Source organism: Cnephaeus nilssonii, assembly GCF_951640355.1.
Source record: "Cnephaeus nilssonii genome assembly, chromosome: 20".
Classification (NCBI taxonomy): Eukaryota; Metazoa; Chordata; class Mammalia; order Chiroptera; family Vespertilionidae; genus Cnephaeus; species Cnephaeus nilssonii.
In genome coordinates this window covers 52,022,943-52,040,385 of record NC_137091.1, presented here as the reverse complement: position 1 = coordinate 52,040,385, position 17,443 = coordinate 52,022,943, and the positions used below count along the sequence as shown (strand labels likewise).

The 17,443-nt window shown below is 62.8% G+C and overlaps 2 protein-coding genes across 6 annotated transcripts; both read right to left on the bottom strand.

Moving 5' to 3' along the window:
- Positions 1–186: 186 nt before the first annotated feature.
- ZNF446 (zinc finger protein 446) lies at positions 187–5,168 on the bottom strand. 3 transcript variants are annotated; one of them, XM_079760259.1, is made up of 7 exons: positions 4,785–5,168; positions 3,860–4,240; positions 3,573–3,780; positions 3,315–3,409; positions 2,133–2,217; positions 1,681–1,776; positions 187–1,541 (listed from the first exon to the last, which is right to left on the bottom strand). In XM_079760259.1, the coding sequence occupies exons 2-7, from the start codon at positions 4,199–4,201 to the stop codon at positions 1,138–1,140; spliced, it is 1,230 nt and encodes a 409-aa protein (XP_079616385.1). In that variant the 5' UTR covers positions 4,202–4,240; positions 4,785–5,168; the 3' UTR covers positions 187–1,137. The 3 variants fall into 3 exon arrangements, with proteins under 3 accessions (XP_079616385.1, XP_079616384.1, XP_079616383.1); XM_079760258.1 differs by lacking the exon at positions 4,785–5,168 and adding an exon at positions 4,564–4,695; XM_079760257.1 differs by lacking the exon at positions 4,785–5,168 and adding an exon at positions 4,415–4,683.
- Positions 5,169–5,799: 631 nt separating this feature from the next.
- Positions 5,800–17,126, bottom strand: LOC307092745 (uncharacterized protein). 3 transcript variants are annotated; one of them, XM_079760189.1, is made up of 4 exons: positions 16,894–17,126; positions 10,182–10,308; positions 9,770–9,886; positions 5,800–9,138 (listed from the first exon to the last, which is right to left on the bottom strand). In XM_079760189.1, exons 2-4 carry the CDS (start codon positions 10,300–10,302, stop codon positions 7,733–7,735), a joined length of 1,644 nt encoding a protein of 547 aa, XP_079616315.1. In that variant the 5' UTR covers positions 10,303–10,308; positions 16,894–17,126; the 3' UTR covers positions 5,800–7,732. The 3 variants fall into 3 exon arrangements, with proteins under 3 accessions (XP_079616315.1, XP_079616314.1, XP_079616313.1); XM_079760188.1 differs by lacking the exon at positions 16,894–17,126 and adding an exon at positions 12,485–13,868 and having other exon boundaries at positions 9,842–9,886; XM_079760187.1 differs by lacking the exon at positions 16,894–17,126 and adding an exon at positions 12,485–13,864.
- Between the last annotated feature and the right edge of the window lie 317 nt (positions 17,127–17,443).

The window sequence follows — 17,443 nt, the reverse complement described above, 5'->3', positions numbered from 1 at the left end:
GCTGACCAGCTGCACGGGCTGAGGGGGCACGGACCTGACTGCAGCTGTGCGTGGCCAGAGGGACTCGTGTTTGTGGCCTTTCCTCAGAGGCCCTTGCCTCCCCACGCTTAAAGAAGGCCCTGCTGGACCTGGAGAGCATTGTGCTAAGTAAAATATGCCAGTCGGAGAAAGATAAACATCACATGATCTCATTCATATGTGGAATATAATGATCAACATAAACTGATGAACAAGCATTGATCCAGAGACAAATGGCAGGGGAAGGAGGGTTAGACAGCAACCAAAGGACTTGTATGCATGCATATGAGCACAACCAAAGGGCACAGACACTGGGGCGGTGGGGGCTTGCCCCGGGTGGGAATGGCGCGCGGGGGGGGGGCAATTGGAGAAAAAGGAGACATGTAAACCTTTAGACAAAAAAAAAACCAAAAAAACTTTAAAGTTTAAACAACAAGATCGAATATGTTCTATGACATGAGATAAACAATAAATAAATAAGCTTGTCACAGGAAATAAAAGAAGTCCCTGCTCTGACCCGTAGCTCAGTTGGCTGGAGTGTGGTCCCTGAAGGCAAGGTTTGGATTTGAGCCCGGCCAGGGCACAGAGGAACCGGCCAGCGAATGCACACACGAGTGGAACAGCCACTTGATGTTTCCCTTTCCTTCCCCTTAAAGTCAGTTTTTAAAAAAGTAAGTCCCCTTAGTGTCCGCTCAAACTGGGGCTCAGGAGCCGAAGGACAAGGCGGGAGATGCCGGGCAGCCGGGGAGCAAGGAAGGCGGGACCAGGAGCCCGGACCTCCCCTGCTGCCTGGCGGGAGGAGGAGCTGATCTGACCAGAGGGCCAGAGGCCAGGGTCGCTCCAGAAACCGCCCCACTCGGAAAGGGAATTCATGGGAGACCCACAGCCGCGGGGGGCATGAGCCCCCCCCCGTCCCCCCCGCGGTCCGGACAGGGGAGGTGGTTGCTGAGCACGTCACGGGGCCCCCAGGTCCAGGGGCAGGAGAGACCGGCAGCCTCCTCAGTCACAGGCGGGAGGAGGGGGCCAGGAGGCCCCCTAGGCGCCCCGTCAGGGAGGGGAGCGCGGCTTTCGGGAGGGACCTTCCTGGAAACGCGGCCGCTCCTGCCTCCTCCGCCCGCCTCACGGGTCCCGCGGCCGGTGGCCCCGGCGGTGGATGACCAGCTGGGATTTCCAGTCGAAGCCGCGGCCGCAGTCCCCGCACACGTGGCGCTGGTGGGCGGCGTGGCTCTTGCGGTGGATCACGAGCTGCGACTTCCAGCTGAAGCCGCGCCCGCACTCGGCGCACGTGTAGCTCCGGGCGGGGGGCGGGCGCCGGGGGTGGCGCGGGGAGCCCGGCTCGCGGGGCCCCTGCAGCGGCTTCGGGGCGCCCGGCCCGCCCCGGTGCGCGCGGTGGTGGATGACGAACACCGACTTCCAGTCGAAGCCGCAGCCGCACTGCTCGCAGGTGTAGCGCTTGCCGCGCGCGTCCGGCTCCGGGGGCGGCACCGACGCGGCTGACCCGGACGGGCCCTCGCGCTCAGCTCCTGGGGAGGGACGGGCGGACCCGGTGGCCCCGGCGCCCGGACGTCGGTTCCCCTTCCCCCTCGGCCCCCGGCGTGGGCGCCACACAAACCGCCACCCGCCCGGGGCCGGTGCCCGCATCACGGCTGGGGCTGCACTCACCCGGGCGGAGGCTTCCCGGGCCCTCGGCCCCCGCGCTCGGCGACCCCGGCTCCAACTCCAACTCGGCCCGCGAGTCCGGCAGGGGAGGCGGCAACCCTGATGGGGGCGGGCGCGGGTAAGGCGCCAATCCTGACACCCGGCTGGCGAGAGCCCAGCTCGCCCGAGGAACAGGGTGGGGCCTGGGCGCCCCTCGGGAAGGAGGGAGAAGGCGGGGCGCAGGGAGGGCAGGGTGCAGGCAGCGGGGGGGGGGGGGGGGGCAGAGGGGGGCAGGGAGGCAGGGTGCAGGTGGGAGGGGGCGCAGGGAAGCAGGGTGTAGGTGGGAGGGGGCGCAGGGAAGCAGGGTGCAGGGAGGCTGGGTGGGGGCGCAGAGAGGCAGGGTGCAGGCAGCAGGGGGGCGCAGGGAGGCAGGGCGCAGGCAGCGGGGGGGGGGGGAGGGGGGGCGCCGTCCTCACCCTGGGAGACCACGGAGCCGTACTTCTCCAGCATCACGTCCCAATACAGCTCCTTCTGCGACGGGTCCAGCAGCCCCCACTCCGCCTGCCCGAGTTGGCCATCACTGCGAGCCCTCCATCGGCGACCCCAGCCCCATCCCAGCCTTAGATGACTCCGAGACGGAGTGTGAGGGCCGGGGAGGCAGCGGTCCCACCCAACGTCTGGCCGGACAGACTGAGCTCAGGGCCCCTGGGCTGTGGGGGGGCAGGGACGGGTGCCGCCCGCCCACCCTGCTCCGTGAGCAGTGTGTCCCCAGCAGACCAGGGACTCCTGGGCTCCAGACACCTCTTTTCCGGGAGACCCTCCTGGGACAGCTGTGTGGGGCCATGGCTGGCAACCCCGATGTGGGCGCCGGTGGAGGGCGGCTCAGACAGAAGGTGCAGCGGCACAGCGGGGAGCAATGATGTAGGTGGCAGATGGCAAGGGCGGGGCGATGGGCTGTGTGCTCTTTTGGGCTCCCCCGCCCCCGCCCGCGCCCTCCTAGCCCCTGGGGTCCGCCCTCCTAGCCCCTGGGGTCCGCCCTCACAGCTGGGCTGGGAGAAGTAGTGGTGACAGGCAGGCCGCAGCCACAGGAGCCACACGGGGATGGTGCTGGCTGGAGGTGAGGACTTGACCTCTGCCTCCGCCACCCCCCTTCCCCCCACCACTTTCCTACGGGCCCATCAGGCGTGGAGGGAGCGGGGGCACTTGGTAGCATCCAAGATCCCTGCACTGGTCCTTCCACTGTCACGTGGAGGGGAGCGGGGAGGGGCAGGTTGCGGGGGCTGGACAGGGCCTGCTGCCCACACTCAGAGAACAGCTGAGCCCACACCCAGCGGAGAGGGGCGGCGGGCAGCTCCCAGGAGGACCTCAGTGCTGGGGGGCGGCTGCTGCGAGGCGCTCAGGCTTCTCTCCACGGTGGTCATTGCATCCCGCCCCCTGCACATGAGGGTGCAAATCCCCGGGGCCATAACCCCCCACTGACTTCTCTGTGAGGAAGCCGGGCCCCAAGAGTCCCGTCACCCTGAGCCACGCTTCCTACGTCCTCCCCGCTGCAGCGACCACCAGTCTGTCCGTCCGTCCTGCGGGGTGACCTGATCCCAATCCAGCCCAGCAGCAGAGAGCACACGGCTGGCCAATGAGCCTGGAAACGGGGTGCTCACCTGCATTCTGGGGGCATGGAAGGAGGCAGAGTCCGGTTCCCCAGGTCCCACTGGCCCCTCCTGGGACTGGACTGGATGTGGGGGACTGCCGGATGCTAGGAGGTGAGGCAGAGGGGGTCAGGGCTGCCCCCTGAGCTGGGGCGGAGGAGCTGGTGCCAGCAGGCACCCTCCTGGCTCTCAGGGGCCCAGCTCTGCAGTCCCTCGGGGTCCCCATCCAGCTATGGGTGTCCGCACTCCCGCCAGGGGCCCCCCTCTCACCCGTCTCCTGCCCGTCAGCATCAGGCTCCTTCTTCACACTGCAGCTGAGCTGGGCAGACCCCTCCATCTCCATCGGGGCATCCTGCGGCCGCTCCTCGGCGGCTGCCCCGAGGGGCTGGACTCTCTCTGAAGCGTGCAGACGCCCCAGTGAGTCCTCTGCCTTCTGTGCTGCAGGGAGCACTGCTCGCTTCAGGACACAGGCTGTGATCTGAGGGGGAGCGGCAAGTCACGGGGAGGGGGGAGCTCTAGTCCCTCGGCCCCCCACAAAGCCAAGTGGCCACACTCACCCAGCCCAGCAGCTGCCCGGGGTCCTGCTGCAGGCTCTCCACCAGAGCTGCGGCCTCCTCGGGGCTGCCTGGCCTCTGGCCCTGCACCCAGGCCTGGATCTCGGGGGGCAGCGCGCCCAGGAACTGCTCCAGCACCAGCAGCTCCAGCATCTGCTCCTTGGAGTGCGCCTCCGGCCGCAGCCACTGGCGGCAGAGCTCGCGGAGCTGCGCCAGGGCCTCTGGGGGACCCGCTGCCTCCTGGTAGCAGAACCCCCGGAAGCGCAGGCGCGCCGCCTCAGGGTCCTCCAGGGCGGCTGCGGGGCTCACGGAGGGCAGGCGCGGGGGGCCCAGGGAGGATGGCATGATGGTGCCGGGAGCCTTCTTGGAGCCACCGAGAGGGACCTGCAGGAAAGGAAGGGTCAGGGAGCCCACCCCCAGGGTCAGGCGGACTCGGGTACAAGGGGTGGTGGAGAGGTCGGGTCCCAGGGTCAGGCTGTGGAGACGCGAGAAGCAGGGCGGGGTGAGGTGCGAGGGCAGGACACAGGGGCTGCAGTGAGCGTCCGAGCGACTGGCTACCGGGAGGCTCACGGCTGCGTCCAGAGTCGAGGCTGGACTTGGGGGGCTCCGTGCTCGCCGGCCACAGCGCGCACAGTCTGGACCGAGCATGTGAACGGAACCCCGAGCAGCGCGGAGTCATGAGCCGGCCACTGGGGAAACTCGCCCACCTGGGGGGCTGTCCGACCCGGGAGACCAGTTCGTCTTCCGAAAATGGAAAGAGGGATGAGGTCTTCCCGGAGGAGGCGGCACGATGCCCCGAGAAGGAGCGGCTCGGAAGTGGGGCGCGCAGGGCACGTCGGGAGGTCGGCGGCGCCCCCGAGCGCAGGAAGGAGGGGCTGGGTCCCCGGAGGTGGAGAAACGGCGCCCAGCCCAGCCCGACCGCGCTCACCTCCGCCACCGCGCCGGCGCCGGCGCCGGAGGCCGCTTCCGGTCAGTGGCACCGCGACGCCCCGCCCACCTTTAGCTGGACGCCACGCCACGCCCCTCCGTTCGTTGCCCTGGTGACGTCGCGGTGGCCAATCAGGGCCCTGCTAAGACGGCACCGCTCTCCCTTCGGACTACGTTTCCCATGAGCCTCAGTAAGCAAGACGGGAGTCCGCCGGCGGAGGCTCATTGTCAGAGGCCTCTCTCGCCTGAGAACTGCTCCCGTCCTCGGAGAGAGGAATCTGCAGAGCAGCTCAGTTTGCGAACTCCCCTCGCTGGCGGCTGTTCTTTTTTGCATCCGGGTCTTAGGACTCACCAACTGCCGGGATGGGTCGTTAAAATCCTGCGCATGTGCAAAACGGACCGGGGTCCTATTGGTAAGCGAGGTGAGAGGCCTGCCCTTTCGACCAATCAGAGCTGGTCCTATGCGCAGGCCCCACCCCCAGCGCGCTGCTAGAGGCTTGTTTCTGGACGCCGAGTCGTCGCCTTGGTAACGGCGTTCCAGCGCCCGCGCGCCCGCAGCAGTTTCTAAGGCAACAGCGGGAGCGTCGTTCCGCCCTGCGCGGAGGCCCGGGTCGTGTCCTAGTTCGGCAGAGACTGGTCTCCGGGTGGTCCCATAAGGAAGCGGGGTCCGGCTAGGACGGCCCTCCTGACCCGTGGGCTTTCTCCAGTGAGGAGGGTGCTGGTCCCTCACTCCACCTCCGCTGGGCGCCCTGCGCCGGTGGGCACCCGTTTACCGAGGAGGAAACTGTCCCATGACTTACATACGGAGTCTGACACATCTTCAGACAGCAGAACTGTACTGCACGGTGAAGGATGGGGGTTTTGTCCAGGCTTATGGACGTGCTCAACCTCCTACTTTGGGGGCCAGAGCTAGTAAGCTGACCTTTATTTTTAGTTTATCTCAGTAGGCAATGCCATCGTTTTTAAAATCTGACGGATGAGGCCAGGTGTGCTTCCACACATAAAGTGGCTGAAACACGACGTATTCCATCCTAAAACGCATCTCCCTGTCTGTCTGGTTCCTTCTGATGCCGAGGAACCCCTGGCCCTCAGCTCGAGATAAAGGGCTGTGGCTTCATCACTGGGGGCGCTCTGAGCGTGCGCGTGGCTGGGCTTGTCAGCTCTTCCCAGCAGCATCATTAAACGGCGCTGTTTTGTGGGGGCTTAGGTCTTTCCTCAGGGAGTGGGGACTCCCCAGAAACTACTCTCACCGTTCCCACTTAGGTGCAGAATGCCCTTGCTATGGGCATTAAGCTTTGTCTTACACACTCTCCTCTGTGGTCTCAGTAGCCTTCTGACCCAGAAAGACCAGGGACACTTTTACCGTCACCGGCTGTTTGGGGTTAAGAGCAAGTTAGCCAGCCTGGCAGGAGGGGGAACCCCATGACCCGAGGAAACTACGGCACAGAGAGGGGGTGTGAGTTGTGCACAGCTGAGCCAGGCCCAGCATCCAGACAGCCCACTTCCCACCCCCACGCTCTAGTCTAGTCGGCTGGCTGAGGGCAGGGGGTGGCCTGGCCGGCTCCCTGCATGTGGCTAACCCACAGGAGGTGGCGGTCTGAGAGGGGAGACAGAGTGATGGCTCCCCAGCCCTGCTCCTCCCGTCTACCCTGCTGCAGATCCACATCCGGCCTCAGCGCTGGCCTGGCCTGTTACCCAAGTCAAGGTTCTGGGAGCCTTTATGCCCCCACCGCCCAGACTGGAGGAGACAGGATGGGGCTGCGCGTGTCCGCAGGGTCTCTGCCCATGTGTGGCACCCCCACATGGTGGGGACACTGAGGCAGGCAGGTGGGGTGGGGCCCAGGTGGCTTCCTTTGGCCCGCAGCACACCGGGGCCCATGTCGGCCTTCAGCCTCACTCCCAGGAAAGTTAATTGTCTTTTTAATGAGGGAAAAGGGGAGCCGTTATACTTGGAACAGACACAGACGGTAAATTCTTGCACAGCTTCAGCCTCCCTCCCGCCCGGTCCAGAGAGGCTCCTGACAGATCACGTGGGTGGTGACAGCCTGCAGACGTGCACCAGGGTGTGCGGTCCCCGCAGAGCTGCAGGGACCTGGTTACAACCTGGGTCCCTGTGAGAAGCCACAGGTGGAGCTGCAGCCTGTGTGATCCAAGAGGGGTGGGGACACCTGTGTCCCCTTGGCAGCCGGAGACGGGGGGTGGGGGGGGCGGGGTGGACGGGTTGGAGCTGACTCACACGGCAGCTTTACTGGGATCCAAGCTGTGGGATCTGAGGCAGGGGCCACAGGTGACCCCAATGTTGACCCCAGGTCAGTGGATGCTCCTGTCCCATCACATCCAAGACCTCAAAGCCATCTGCCATACACGGTGACACAAACATGAACCCCCACGGGGCTGCTAGGAGGAACGTGGCAGCAGTCAGAACAGGGGCGGGCGCTGGCATGTTCGCCTTAGAAAGGTCCTGTCGGTGGGGGCCTGCAAACACCCTTTGTAGCCAGAATTCGGTTTTCCCTCCTTTCCTGCCCAACCCCCACACGACCCTCGTCCACTACGCCCACTCCCAGGAAGCCTCGGATGCACAGACACCCGGGGGAATACCCCGAGTATCAGGGACCAGCCAGCTGGGTGTGAACATCACAGATTTATCTGGACCGCCTCCACCCCATCGCAGCACCTCCCCTTGGGGTCCAGGCACAACACGTGACAAGGGGCACCACCATGCCGGCCTCCCCCTGGTTCTGACTGCCACGCCTCGGCCCCACCCAAGTACCCGCCTCCGTGTCCGTCCCGGGCCTTTCTGCAGCGCGGTCCCCGGGAATGGGGGAGGCGTTGTGGCTGAAGCGGCACATCCCGTCAGTCACTGCGGCAGACGGAACCCGAGTGCACAGGCTTCTCCAGAGAGACCCAGCCCGCTGGCCGCGGGCGGGGCTGGGAGGGCGGAGCTGGACCTCAGGCCTCTGCCTGCGTGGACACGGGCACCGCGGCCGGGCCTGCGGCGGGGGCGGGCCGGTCCCCGGGAGCACTGCCGCTGCGCGAGGCTGCCGCGGCCCCGCGCCTCCGCACCGGCGGCTTCTCCCCGGTGTGGATCCTCTGGTGGTGGAACAGGGCCGGCCGCTCGCGGAAGGCGCGGCCGCACTGCGCGCACACGAAGGGCTTCTCGCCGGTGTGGATGCGCCGGTGGCTGAGCAGCACGGCGCCCTTGGCGAAGGCCTTGCCGCAGTCGGCGCAGCGGAAGGGCCGCTCGCCCGTGTGCAGCAGCTGGTGCTGCGTGAGGTTGGAGCTGTGGCTGAAGGCGCGGCCGCACTGCGCGCAGCTGAAGGGCTTCTCGCCCGTGTGCACGCGCTGGTGCTTGAAGAGCGAGGAGCCCTGGCTGAAGGCGGCCCCGCACAGCGCGCAGGCGTACGGCTTCTCGCCAGTGTGCGTGCGCTCGTGCTGGATCAGGTGCGAGTTGCGGCAGAAGCGCCGGCCGCAGCGCGCGCAGGCGTAGGGCCGGCCGCCCGCGTGGATCTTGCGGTGCTGGCTGAGGTTGGAGCCGTGGCTGAAGGCCTTGCCGCACTCGCCGCAGCGGAAGGCCTTCTCGGCCGTGTGGATGCGCTGGTGCCGCACCAGCGAGGAGCTGTGGCGGAAGGCCTTGCCGCAGGCCGGGCAGGCGTAGGGCGTCTCGCCGCTGTGGATGCGCTGGTGCTGCGTCAGGTGCGAGGTCTGGCTGAAGGCCTTGCCGCACTGCGCGCACTCGTAGGGCCGCTCGCCCGTGTGCGTGCGCAGGTGCTTGAGCAGGTCCGAGCTCTTCACGAAGACCTTGCTGCAGGCCCTGCACTCGAAGGTCTTCTCTCCGGGCAGGAGGCCAGGGCCCGCGCGCAGGGCCTCGCCCAGCTCCGCCCAGGGCGGGGGCTCCTGGCCGGCCAGGAGTTTCTGGGGCTCGTGCCAAGCTGCCCCCAGGCCTAGTTCCCCCGCAGGGTGACCGGCCTCGAGGCCTGGGACGCTCTGGGAGGTCCTCCCAGGACGCTCCCGCCCCGGTGGCTGCTGAGGCTGCGCGCCCGGCTGGGGGAGGTCTGGGAGAGCGGCCCCAGTGGGGGCGCTGCCCGCGGGCGCCCGCAGCTGGGGGGTCAGCCGCAGGCTCACGCCGGCCTCCCCACTGCCTGGGCCTAGCAGGAGCCGTTCCCAGTAGATCACCGAGACCCCCGTGGGTTTCCTCTCCCCGGACGAGGCGCTGCCCTGACGCCCCTCCAGGCGTTCTCCAGGCTCACAGGCAGTAGGGGTGGGGGGGACCCCGGTGGGTGTCAGGGGGGGCCTTTCCGGGAAGGTCCACGCTGCTTCCCCAGAAACAGCTCTGTCCTCTGCGGGACGCTGGGAACCTGCAGGGCCAGAAACAGCGGGTACCTGGGTCACCCTGACCAGGAGGAGGGGACCTGGGCGGACGGGCGCGGGGGGGGGGGGGGGGGGGGGGAGGCAAGGGGGGCCCCGGGTCTGGGTGCGGAAGCTGCAGAGGAGAACACAGCCTTCCTGCCTGCAGCTCCCCTGCCTGGGCCTCCCCAGCCTGCCTGGGCCCCTCCCTCTGGCGGCGGCCTGAGGCAGAGTTTTACTCATGGACTCTGTCCCCTGACCCCTCTCCTAGCACAGCCAGCGCCAGGAAGGCAGCCCCAGGACCGGCCGGCCAAAGCTGTGTCCCTGGTGCCCCGGGAACCGGCTGGTCATTGCAAATGCTCAAGAAACTATGAGCGCGTGAAAGTGAAGGAACGGCGCTACAGAGGAGGCACGAGGTGAGACGGGGAAGGTTTGAGGCCAACACGCTGGCTGAGCTGGGATTCTGAGGTCTCACCATGGCCCGGGTGCCCTCGGCGCTCCCCCTTGGAGGGCAGCCAAGGCTGGAGCCTGCAGGAGAGGCTCATGGTGGAAGGAGAACAGGAGGGAGGCAGGTGGAAGGCAGCAGAGTGTGGGAAAGAGGGACACCCCCCCCCCCCCCCCCGCCCCGGCGGTCCCACTCACCAGGGCTGGGCCGCCTCTGGGCATCCCTGGCCAGGGTCACATCCAGCCCACCGAGCACCCAGGGCTCCTCACCCCGCTCCAGCTGCAGGACTATCCGAGGTCGGGAGGCAGAGAGTCCTGCAGGGGCAGAGGGGCAAGTGAGGAGCCGGCTGCAGCTCATGACAGCCGGCTGCCCGACAGGACTGTCCGCGGCAGGGCTCCCCGGAACAGCTTCACGTGCCGTGGGGAGAAGGGTGTCGGCAGGACCACCGAGCCCAGGCCCTGAGGTGCCTCGGCCTGAAGGGATGCTGGGCCGGGGGTGGGGGTGGGGGTGAGGCCCCTGGGAGGTCAGAGGTTTCGTGCTGGTGGAACAGCCTGGCAACGACTGAGCTTTGGGGGGTGGGTGTGTGTGTGGGGGGACCCAGGGCCTTACCCAGCGAGGCCACGAGGGCGAAGTTCTCCAGCATCACCTGGCGGTACAAGGCCCGCTGTGCCGAGTCCAGCAGCCCCCACTCTTCCCGGGAGAAGTACACGGCCACGTCCTCAAAGACCATCAGCGCCTGCGACAGTGGGCAGGGGAGGCCGCACGGCCTGCGTTACGGCCACGTGACCCACCACTCCCAGTCCAATGGCCACTTCCCCCAGGTCCCTCAGACATTCACTCCCCCGCAGGGCTCTGCAGCTGCGGCCTCGCTCATCTGTGTGGGCCCCTCTTTGTCTACGTGGGGGGGGGAACCTTTTTTCTAACGAGGGCCGTTCAGGTGTTTATAACGTCCTTCCCAGGCCATACAGAATTATCGACTTAAAAAGCAGCCTGCTATATTGGGTCGGACATTTCATTAACTCACCCCTCATGCCTTGGCAGGGCCAGATCAAATGCTTTCACGGGCCTTGTATGGCTCGCGGGCCGGACGTTCCCCACCCCTGGACCGCCTCAGATGCCCGCTCGCCTACCCGCTGGGCACTCCAGACAAGGCCCTCAGAGCCACCCTGGCCTCCCACTGGCTGCTGCCCCACAGGCAGTCCCAGGCCGTCCCACAGATGTTGCTCGAGCTGAGCCTCCCCAGGTGTGCTCCGACTGCTCTCACCATCAGCAACTGTAGGATTCCCACCACACGGCTTCGCTGAAATTCCCAGCCCGGAGGACTGGCTGATCCCCCCCAGTCTCCACAGGAGAGGCCCGAAGGGTCCACTCTGGCTGGGCAGACAGGAGCCAGTTCCTCCCCTCTTAGCCACACCCCCCTTTTTTTTTTTTAAATTTTTATTGATTTCAGAAAGGAAGGGGGAGAGAGAGAGAGAGAGAGAAACATCAATGATGAGAATCATTGGTTGGCTGCCTCCTGTATGCCCCACACTGGGGATCGAGCCCACAACCTGGGAATCGAACCGTGACCTCCTGGGTCATAGGTTGATGCTCAACCACTGAGCCACGGTGGTGGGGCCGTGCCCTCTCACTTGGCTGCCACCGGACAGACGTGCTGAGAGCCGTGGGCCTGCGGGCGCCTCTGCTGCTCCTTAGAGCACTGACTGCCCGGCTCTGGGAGGTGGTGGAGTCCCTCCCCATCGGACTCCCAGGCCCTGCCGGGCTCAGGACACCAGGACTCTGCTCATTGCCCCCTGAAGCCCAATTTCCCTTCCGATTCCGGATTTTGTCTCCAGCAGCTCCATTCTTCCGGTGCTCAGACTAAGAAACCTGTGACGGTCCGTCCCTCAGGACACCCCTCACACGCCTCGAACGGGATAATGGGCCTCTGTGTCGGGAATGCAACCGATTTTCCGTCTTCAGTCTGGTCCACGCGCCATCATTGCCTGCTCCCTGCACACCGTCCCCCCACCCCTCCCACCCCGCAACTACCCTCCACGCGGAAATGGCGAGATAGGTTAAACCTAACTCAGCCCAGCCGGCCTGATCCAGGGGTTGAGCGATAACATACATCCCAGTCAGGGCACAGGCCCAGGTTGCAGGCTCGCTCCCCAGTGTGGGGCCTGCAAGAGGCAGCTGATCAATGATTCTCTCTCATCATGGATGTTTTTGTCTCTCTCTCCCTTCCTCTCTAAAATCAATTATATATATATATATATACACACACATAAACATTGAGTGGCCAGATGATGATGATCTCTGAATGCATAATAATCTGGCCACTCAGTGTGTGTGTGTGTGTGTATTAGAAGCCCGGTGCATGAATTCGTGCATGGGTGGGGTCCAGCCAGCCTGGCCAGGGGGAGGGGACATGGGCGGTTGGCCAGCCTGCCTGCTGATTGAACTCCTGGTCGAGGGGACAATTTGCATATTAGCCTTTTATTACATGGGATATACACTGCGTGGCCAGATTATTATGCGTTCAGAGATCATCATCATCTGGCCACTCGGTGTATACAGACATATATTTAAAATTTCCAACATAAAGCATGTCCCAAACCTCCCATAGCTCCCGCCGCCCTCGCCATAGCCCACTCTTGGCCTCACATACCATCTTCTCTCCCCAAGGACCTCCACGTTGCGAAGCTCTGGCCCGGAAGTACCGAGGTTGCCTCCCACCCCAGCTTTTCCCCTAGGGGTGTCCCCGCACCCCCCCCCCCTCGGCTGCCAGAGGTGGGGACCCGGCCCATGCGCGCTCCACTGGTCTGGAACCCGGTCCGGGGCGCATCCGAGAGGGGAAGACCCTTCTAGCTGGGGCTCTGGTCCGAGGAGGAGGGGGTCCGCGTGGGCGGGCGGGGGCGCCCCCTACTCACCTGCGTCACCGCGGCCATCGGAACCAGCGCTGGCGGCGGCCCACCCGGAACCCCCGCTCCTGGCTTCAGTCTCCCTGGGCGTCCAGGGCGCGGACCGCCACGCACCGCCTCTGCGGCGCCACGGAGGCCGGAGAGCACGTGGGTCGGGCGACGCCCCAAGGCCCCTGGGGGCTGCCCACGCTGCACCCGAGAAACCGAGGCTGGGGGGCGTGGCCGGGGGCCTTCGGCAGGGGCGCGCGTGGAGCTGGCCCGGCGCCCACGCCTTCGTCCGCCCTCGCCTCCGGCCTCCACAACCTCCCAGGGAACGGCCCGACCAGCCGCGCTCCAGCCCCCAACACCGGGGGCGGCCCAGCAGCCCGGAGCCCAGTGACAGTCTCGGAGGCCGGAAGTCCAGCCCCGGCAAGCGCTCATTGGCCCAATACGGGAGGGGCTTACGCGCAGAGCCTTCTGGGAAGTGTAGTCCCACGCGCTTGCAATCCACGGTATCCATGGCAACGGCCAAGCGTCACCGCGTGGGATGCTAAGAAGTGGAGTGGGGGCTGGGGACTGCTGCCCCTGGCTCACTCCTGGGTGGGGCTCCTGGCTGGGAGGCTCTGAAAGAGGCGGGTTAGTAAGAAACCGGGAAAATTCCGTGGAATGGGGAAACTGGGACAGTTAAACAAGGCCGAGACATTTACAGCCAGAGACTAGATCCTAAGGTCTGCCTGGCTGGTACGCATCAGTGGTTGAGCGTCCACCTATGAACCACGAGGTCAAGGTTCCGTTCCAGGTTCCCGGGTCAGGGCACATGCCCCGGTTGTGGGCTCAATCCCCAGTAGGGGGCGTGCAGGAGGAGCCAATCAATGATTCTCATAATTGTTTCTCTCTCTACCCCTCTCCCTTCCTCTCTGAAATCAATGAAAATATATCTTAAAAATAAAATAAGACCCTAGCAGGTTTGGCTCAGTGAATAGAGTGTCAGCCTGCGGATTCAAGGGTCCCGGGTTCGATTCCGGTCGAGGGCATGTACCTTGGTTGCGGGCACATGCCCTGTGGGGAGTGTGCAGGAGGCAGCTGTTCGATGTTTCTCTCTCATTGATGTTTCTGGCTCTCTATCCCTCTCCCTTCCTCTCTGTAAAAAATCAATAAAATATATTTTAAAAATAAAATAAAATAAGCCCAGCCAGCATGACTCGATGGTTGAGCGTCGACCTATGAACATGGAGGTCACAGTTGGATTCCCGGTCAGGGCATATGCCCAGGTTGTGGGCTTGATCCTCAGTGTGGGGTGTGTAGGAGGCAGCCGATCAATGATTGTCTCTCATCATTGATGTTTCTATCTCTCTCCCTCTCCCTTCCTCTCTGAAATCAGTAAAAATATATTTTAAAATATAAATAAATAAAATAAATGCCCCCCCAAAAAAAGTCCTCACCTGCCCACCCTGGCCAGGATTGATCAACTGCCTCCTGCACGTCCCCCAATGGGGATCGAGCTCAGTGGTTAGTGTCAGCCTGCACAACAAAAGGTCGAGTTAAATTCCAAGGGCACGTACTAAGGTTGTAGGTTGGATCACTGCTCCAGCTAGGGCACATACAGGAGGACACTAATCTACACAACCATGTTTCTCTCTCTTTCCCTCTCCCTCCCGTCTACAATCTCTGAAATCAGTAGAAAAAATATCTGCAGGTGAGGATTAAACAAAATAAGAAGATCCTCCCCTGCCCTGGCTGGTGTGCCTCAGTTGGTTGAACTGTATCCTGTGCACCCAAAGGTCGCTGGTTGGATTCCTGGTCAGCGCATCCCAAAAAAGAAAAGAGCCCTAGCCGGTGTGGCTCAGTGGATAGAGCATCGGCCTGCTGACTGAAGGGTCCCAGGTTCGATTCCGGCCGAGGGCACATGCCTGGGTTGTGGGCTTGATCCCCAGTAGGGAATGTGCTGGAGACAGCTGATCAGTGATTCTTATTATTGATGTTTCTCTCTCTCCCTCCCTTCCTCTCTGAAATCAATAAAGAAATATATATTTTTTAAAAAAAGATCCTCTCCTCAGATCTCCCCTAAAATTCCTACATTTAGAAAAAAAACCACAACAAAACTCAAAATAAAGGAAGCCAGAGCATGCTCTCCTTAGAGCACACCCACACCTTCACCCACTTCTTTTCCTCAGGGGCCCATCTTTGTTCTTTATCCTAATTTCTCAGGGCTCCAACAAGGCTTGCAACCAGGGGAGTAGCAGGCAGTGGCAGCCTGTCCGGGCTAAACCCCTGAACCTGTCTCCAAGGGCTCTCCTTTTGCCTCTGTAACTTGCTTCCTGAGTCCACGCAGCCTGGAGGGCTCACTCCTGCCTCTGTGACTTCCCTAAGGGCCCAGGCAGCTCTCTGCCGAGGCTCACTCCTGTTGATGTGATCTTGCCTCTTTTATCTTTTTTCCCTCTTAATCTGTTTTTTTTAAAATATATTTTTATTGATTTCAGAGAAGGGAGAGGGAGAGATAGAAACATCAGTGATGAGAATCATTGATCAGCTGCCTCCTGCACACCCCCCACTGGGAATCGAGCCCACAAACCGGGCATGTGCCCTGATCAGGAATCAAACTGTGACCTCCTGGTTCATAGGTCGGTGCCCAACCACTGAACTACACTGCCTGGGTTAAATGTGTTTTTTAAAATATATTTTATTGATTTTTTACAGAGAGGAAGAGAGAGGGATAGAGAGAAACACTGACGAGAGAGAAACATCGATCAGCTGCCTCCTGCACACCCTCCACGGGGGATATGCCTGCAACCAAGGTACATGCCCTTGACTGGAATCGAACCTGGGACCTTTCAGTCCGCAGGCCGACGCTCTTTCCACTGAGCCAAACTGGTTAGGGCGGGTTTAATGTTTTTATTGATTTTGGAAGGTAGAGGGAAATAGAAAAATCAATGATGAGAGAGAATCATCAATCGGCTGCCTCCTGTATGCCTCCTACTGGTGCTTGAGCCTGCAACCCAGTCATGTGCTCTGACTGAAATTGAACTGTGATCTCCTGGTTCATGGGGTTGACCCTCAACTGAGCCACACTGGCCGGGCCTGCCTCCTTTAGCTTAAGCACTTCTTTTATTTCTCTGTTCCCATCCTATCCTATATAATAAAAGGGTAATATGCAAATTGACCAAACAACAGAACCACTGGTCCCTATGACGTGCACTGACCACCAGGGGGCAGACGCTCAACGCAGGAGCTGCCCCCTGGTGGTCAGTGCGCCACTCAGCCAGAAGCCAGGTGGACAGCTGGTGAGCCTCTCCCATCTCTGTGGCAGGGCTAAGGATGTCCGAATGCAGGCCGCTCCGGGCCTAAGCCTGCAGTTGGACATCCCCCGAGGGCTCCCAGACTGCGAGAGGATGCAGGCCAGGCTGAGGGACCCCCCCCTCTCGCAGTGCACAAATTTTTGTGCACTGGGCCTCTAGTCTTTAATAAATGAACTCTCAAAATCACTTGGACTCGTATTGTGAAAGCTTTCCTGCACAAAATCAAGAACCCACACATTTAGACTATGCTGGGCAGACCCTCCTGCGTCCCAGCCCCTCTCCAGTGACACTAGTGCATTCCCCGTGCAGCTCACATCCTGAAACATAGCAAGTCCTCCTTTACAGGCTGCAGGGCACTTGTTCCCTCTGGGGATTTGGGGCCCTGGTGTCTCTGACTCTCCATAGTTTGGCACTCCTGTCACCGGCACTGAGGCCCGGAAGAAAAGGCCCTCCTTCTGGCCATGCCCGGTCCTGTGCATGAGTCCCTGGCCAGGCTATCCAGGGCTGTGGCCTGGCTGCGCACCACGGATTCACTCCTGGCTGAAGTCGTCCAAGCGTTCATGCAGGGGGACACAGGAGAGGTGTTAGGGGCAGACACAGAATATTGGGGACCATCTACAATGACAAGAAATATGAATCCTGTCCTAGCTGGTGTGGCTCAGTGGCTAGAGCGCCGGCCTGGGAACTGAAGGGTCCCAGGTTCGATTCTGGCCAAGGGCACATGCCTGGGTTGTGGGCTCGATCCCCAGTGGGAGGTGTGCAGAAGGCAGCTGATCGATGTTTCTCTCTCATCGATGTTTCTAGTTCTCTATCCCTCTCCCTTCCTCTCTGTAAAAAATCAATAAAATACATTTAAAAAATAAAAAGCGCAGATGCCTCCGGGACTACATTATTTCAGCCAGGAAGCTGTCATTCCATAATGATGGGCAGCTCCCGGGACAGGCAGCCTCGACCCCTCTGTTGTCCGGATACAGGTACCAACGGAACTTCCCGAATGCTCCCAGGTCGGTCTCACCTGCCCGTACACCCTCCGCATCTTACCCCCCTGGACCGTCCTAAGCGCCGAGAACTGGGGCTCAGGAGGGCACTTGGGACACGGGGACTGGGAGTCCAGCTGGGTGGGGCCAGGAGACCCGTCCTCACCGCTGCCTAGTGGCTGGGCTCACACGCCACACCCGCCCGCAGTCCGGACACAGGCTGGGTCCTGACCCCGGAACGAAGGGCCTCTGTCTCGGGTTCCGCAAAGCCGACACCACCCCCAGGGCCCCGAGGGGCCTCCCCTCCAGGCGGCCAGGGGAGCCCGGGCTGGTGGAGGCCGGACTTCGCTGCGGTCACGGGCGTCCAGGGCAGAGGCGGGACCTCCAGACTCTCGTGCCTTCCCAGCTCCCGTTTCCTCGGTCGCGGAGAAGCCCCTGGGCGCGGCCCTCAGCAGGGCAACTGGGTCCCTCAACCCCGTGCGAATCTAAGGACCAGACGCGGAAGAAACAGTCCGACCAGGGAAGTCCCGCCCCCATCCCTGCACGATCATTGGCCAGAGAACGCCCAGAAACGCCCCCCTCCTGATTTCTCATTGGCCAGCTCTGGTAGGGACGCAGAACCAGAGGCTTCCAGGCTCTGCAGTTCTGTCGAGAGAGCAGCGACGCCAGGGCGTGCTTCCCGATCACCTAGGCAACGACCAAGTGGCGCCGTGATT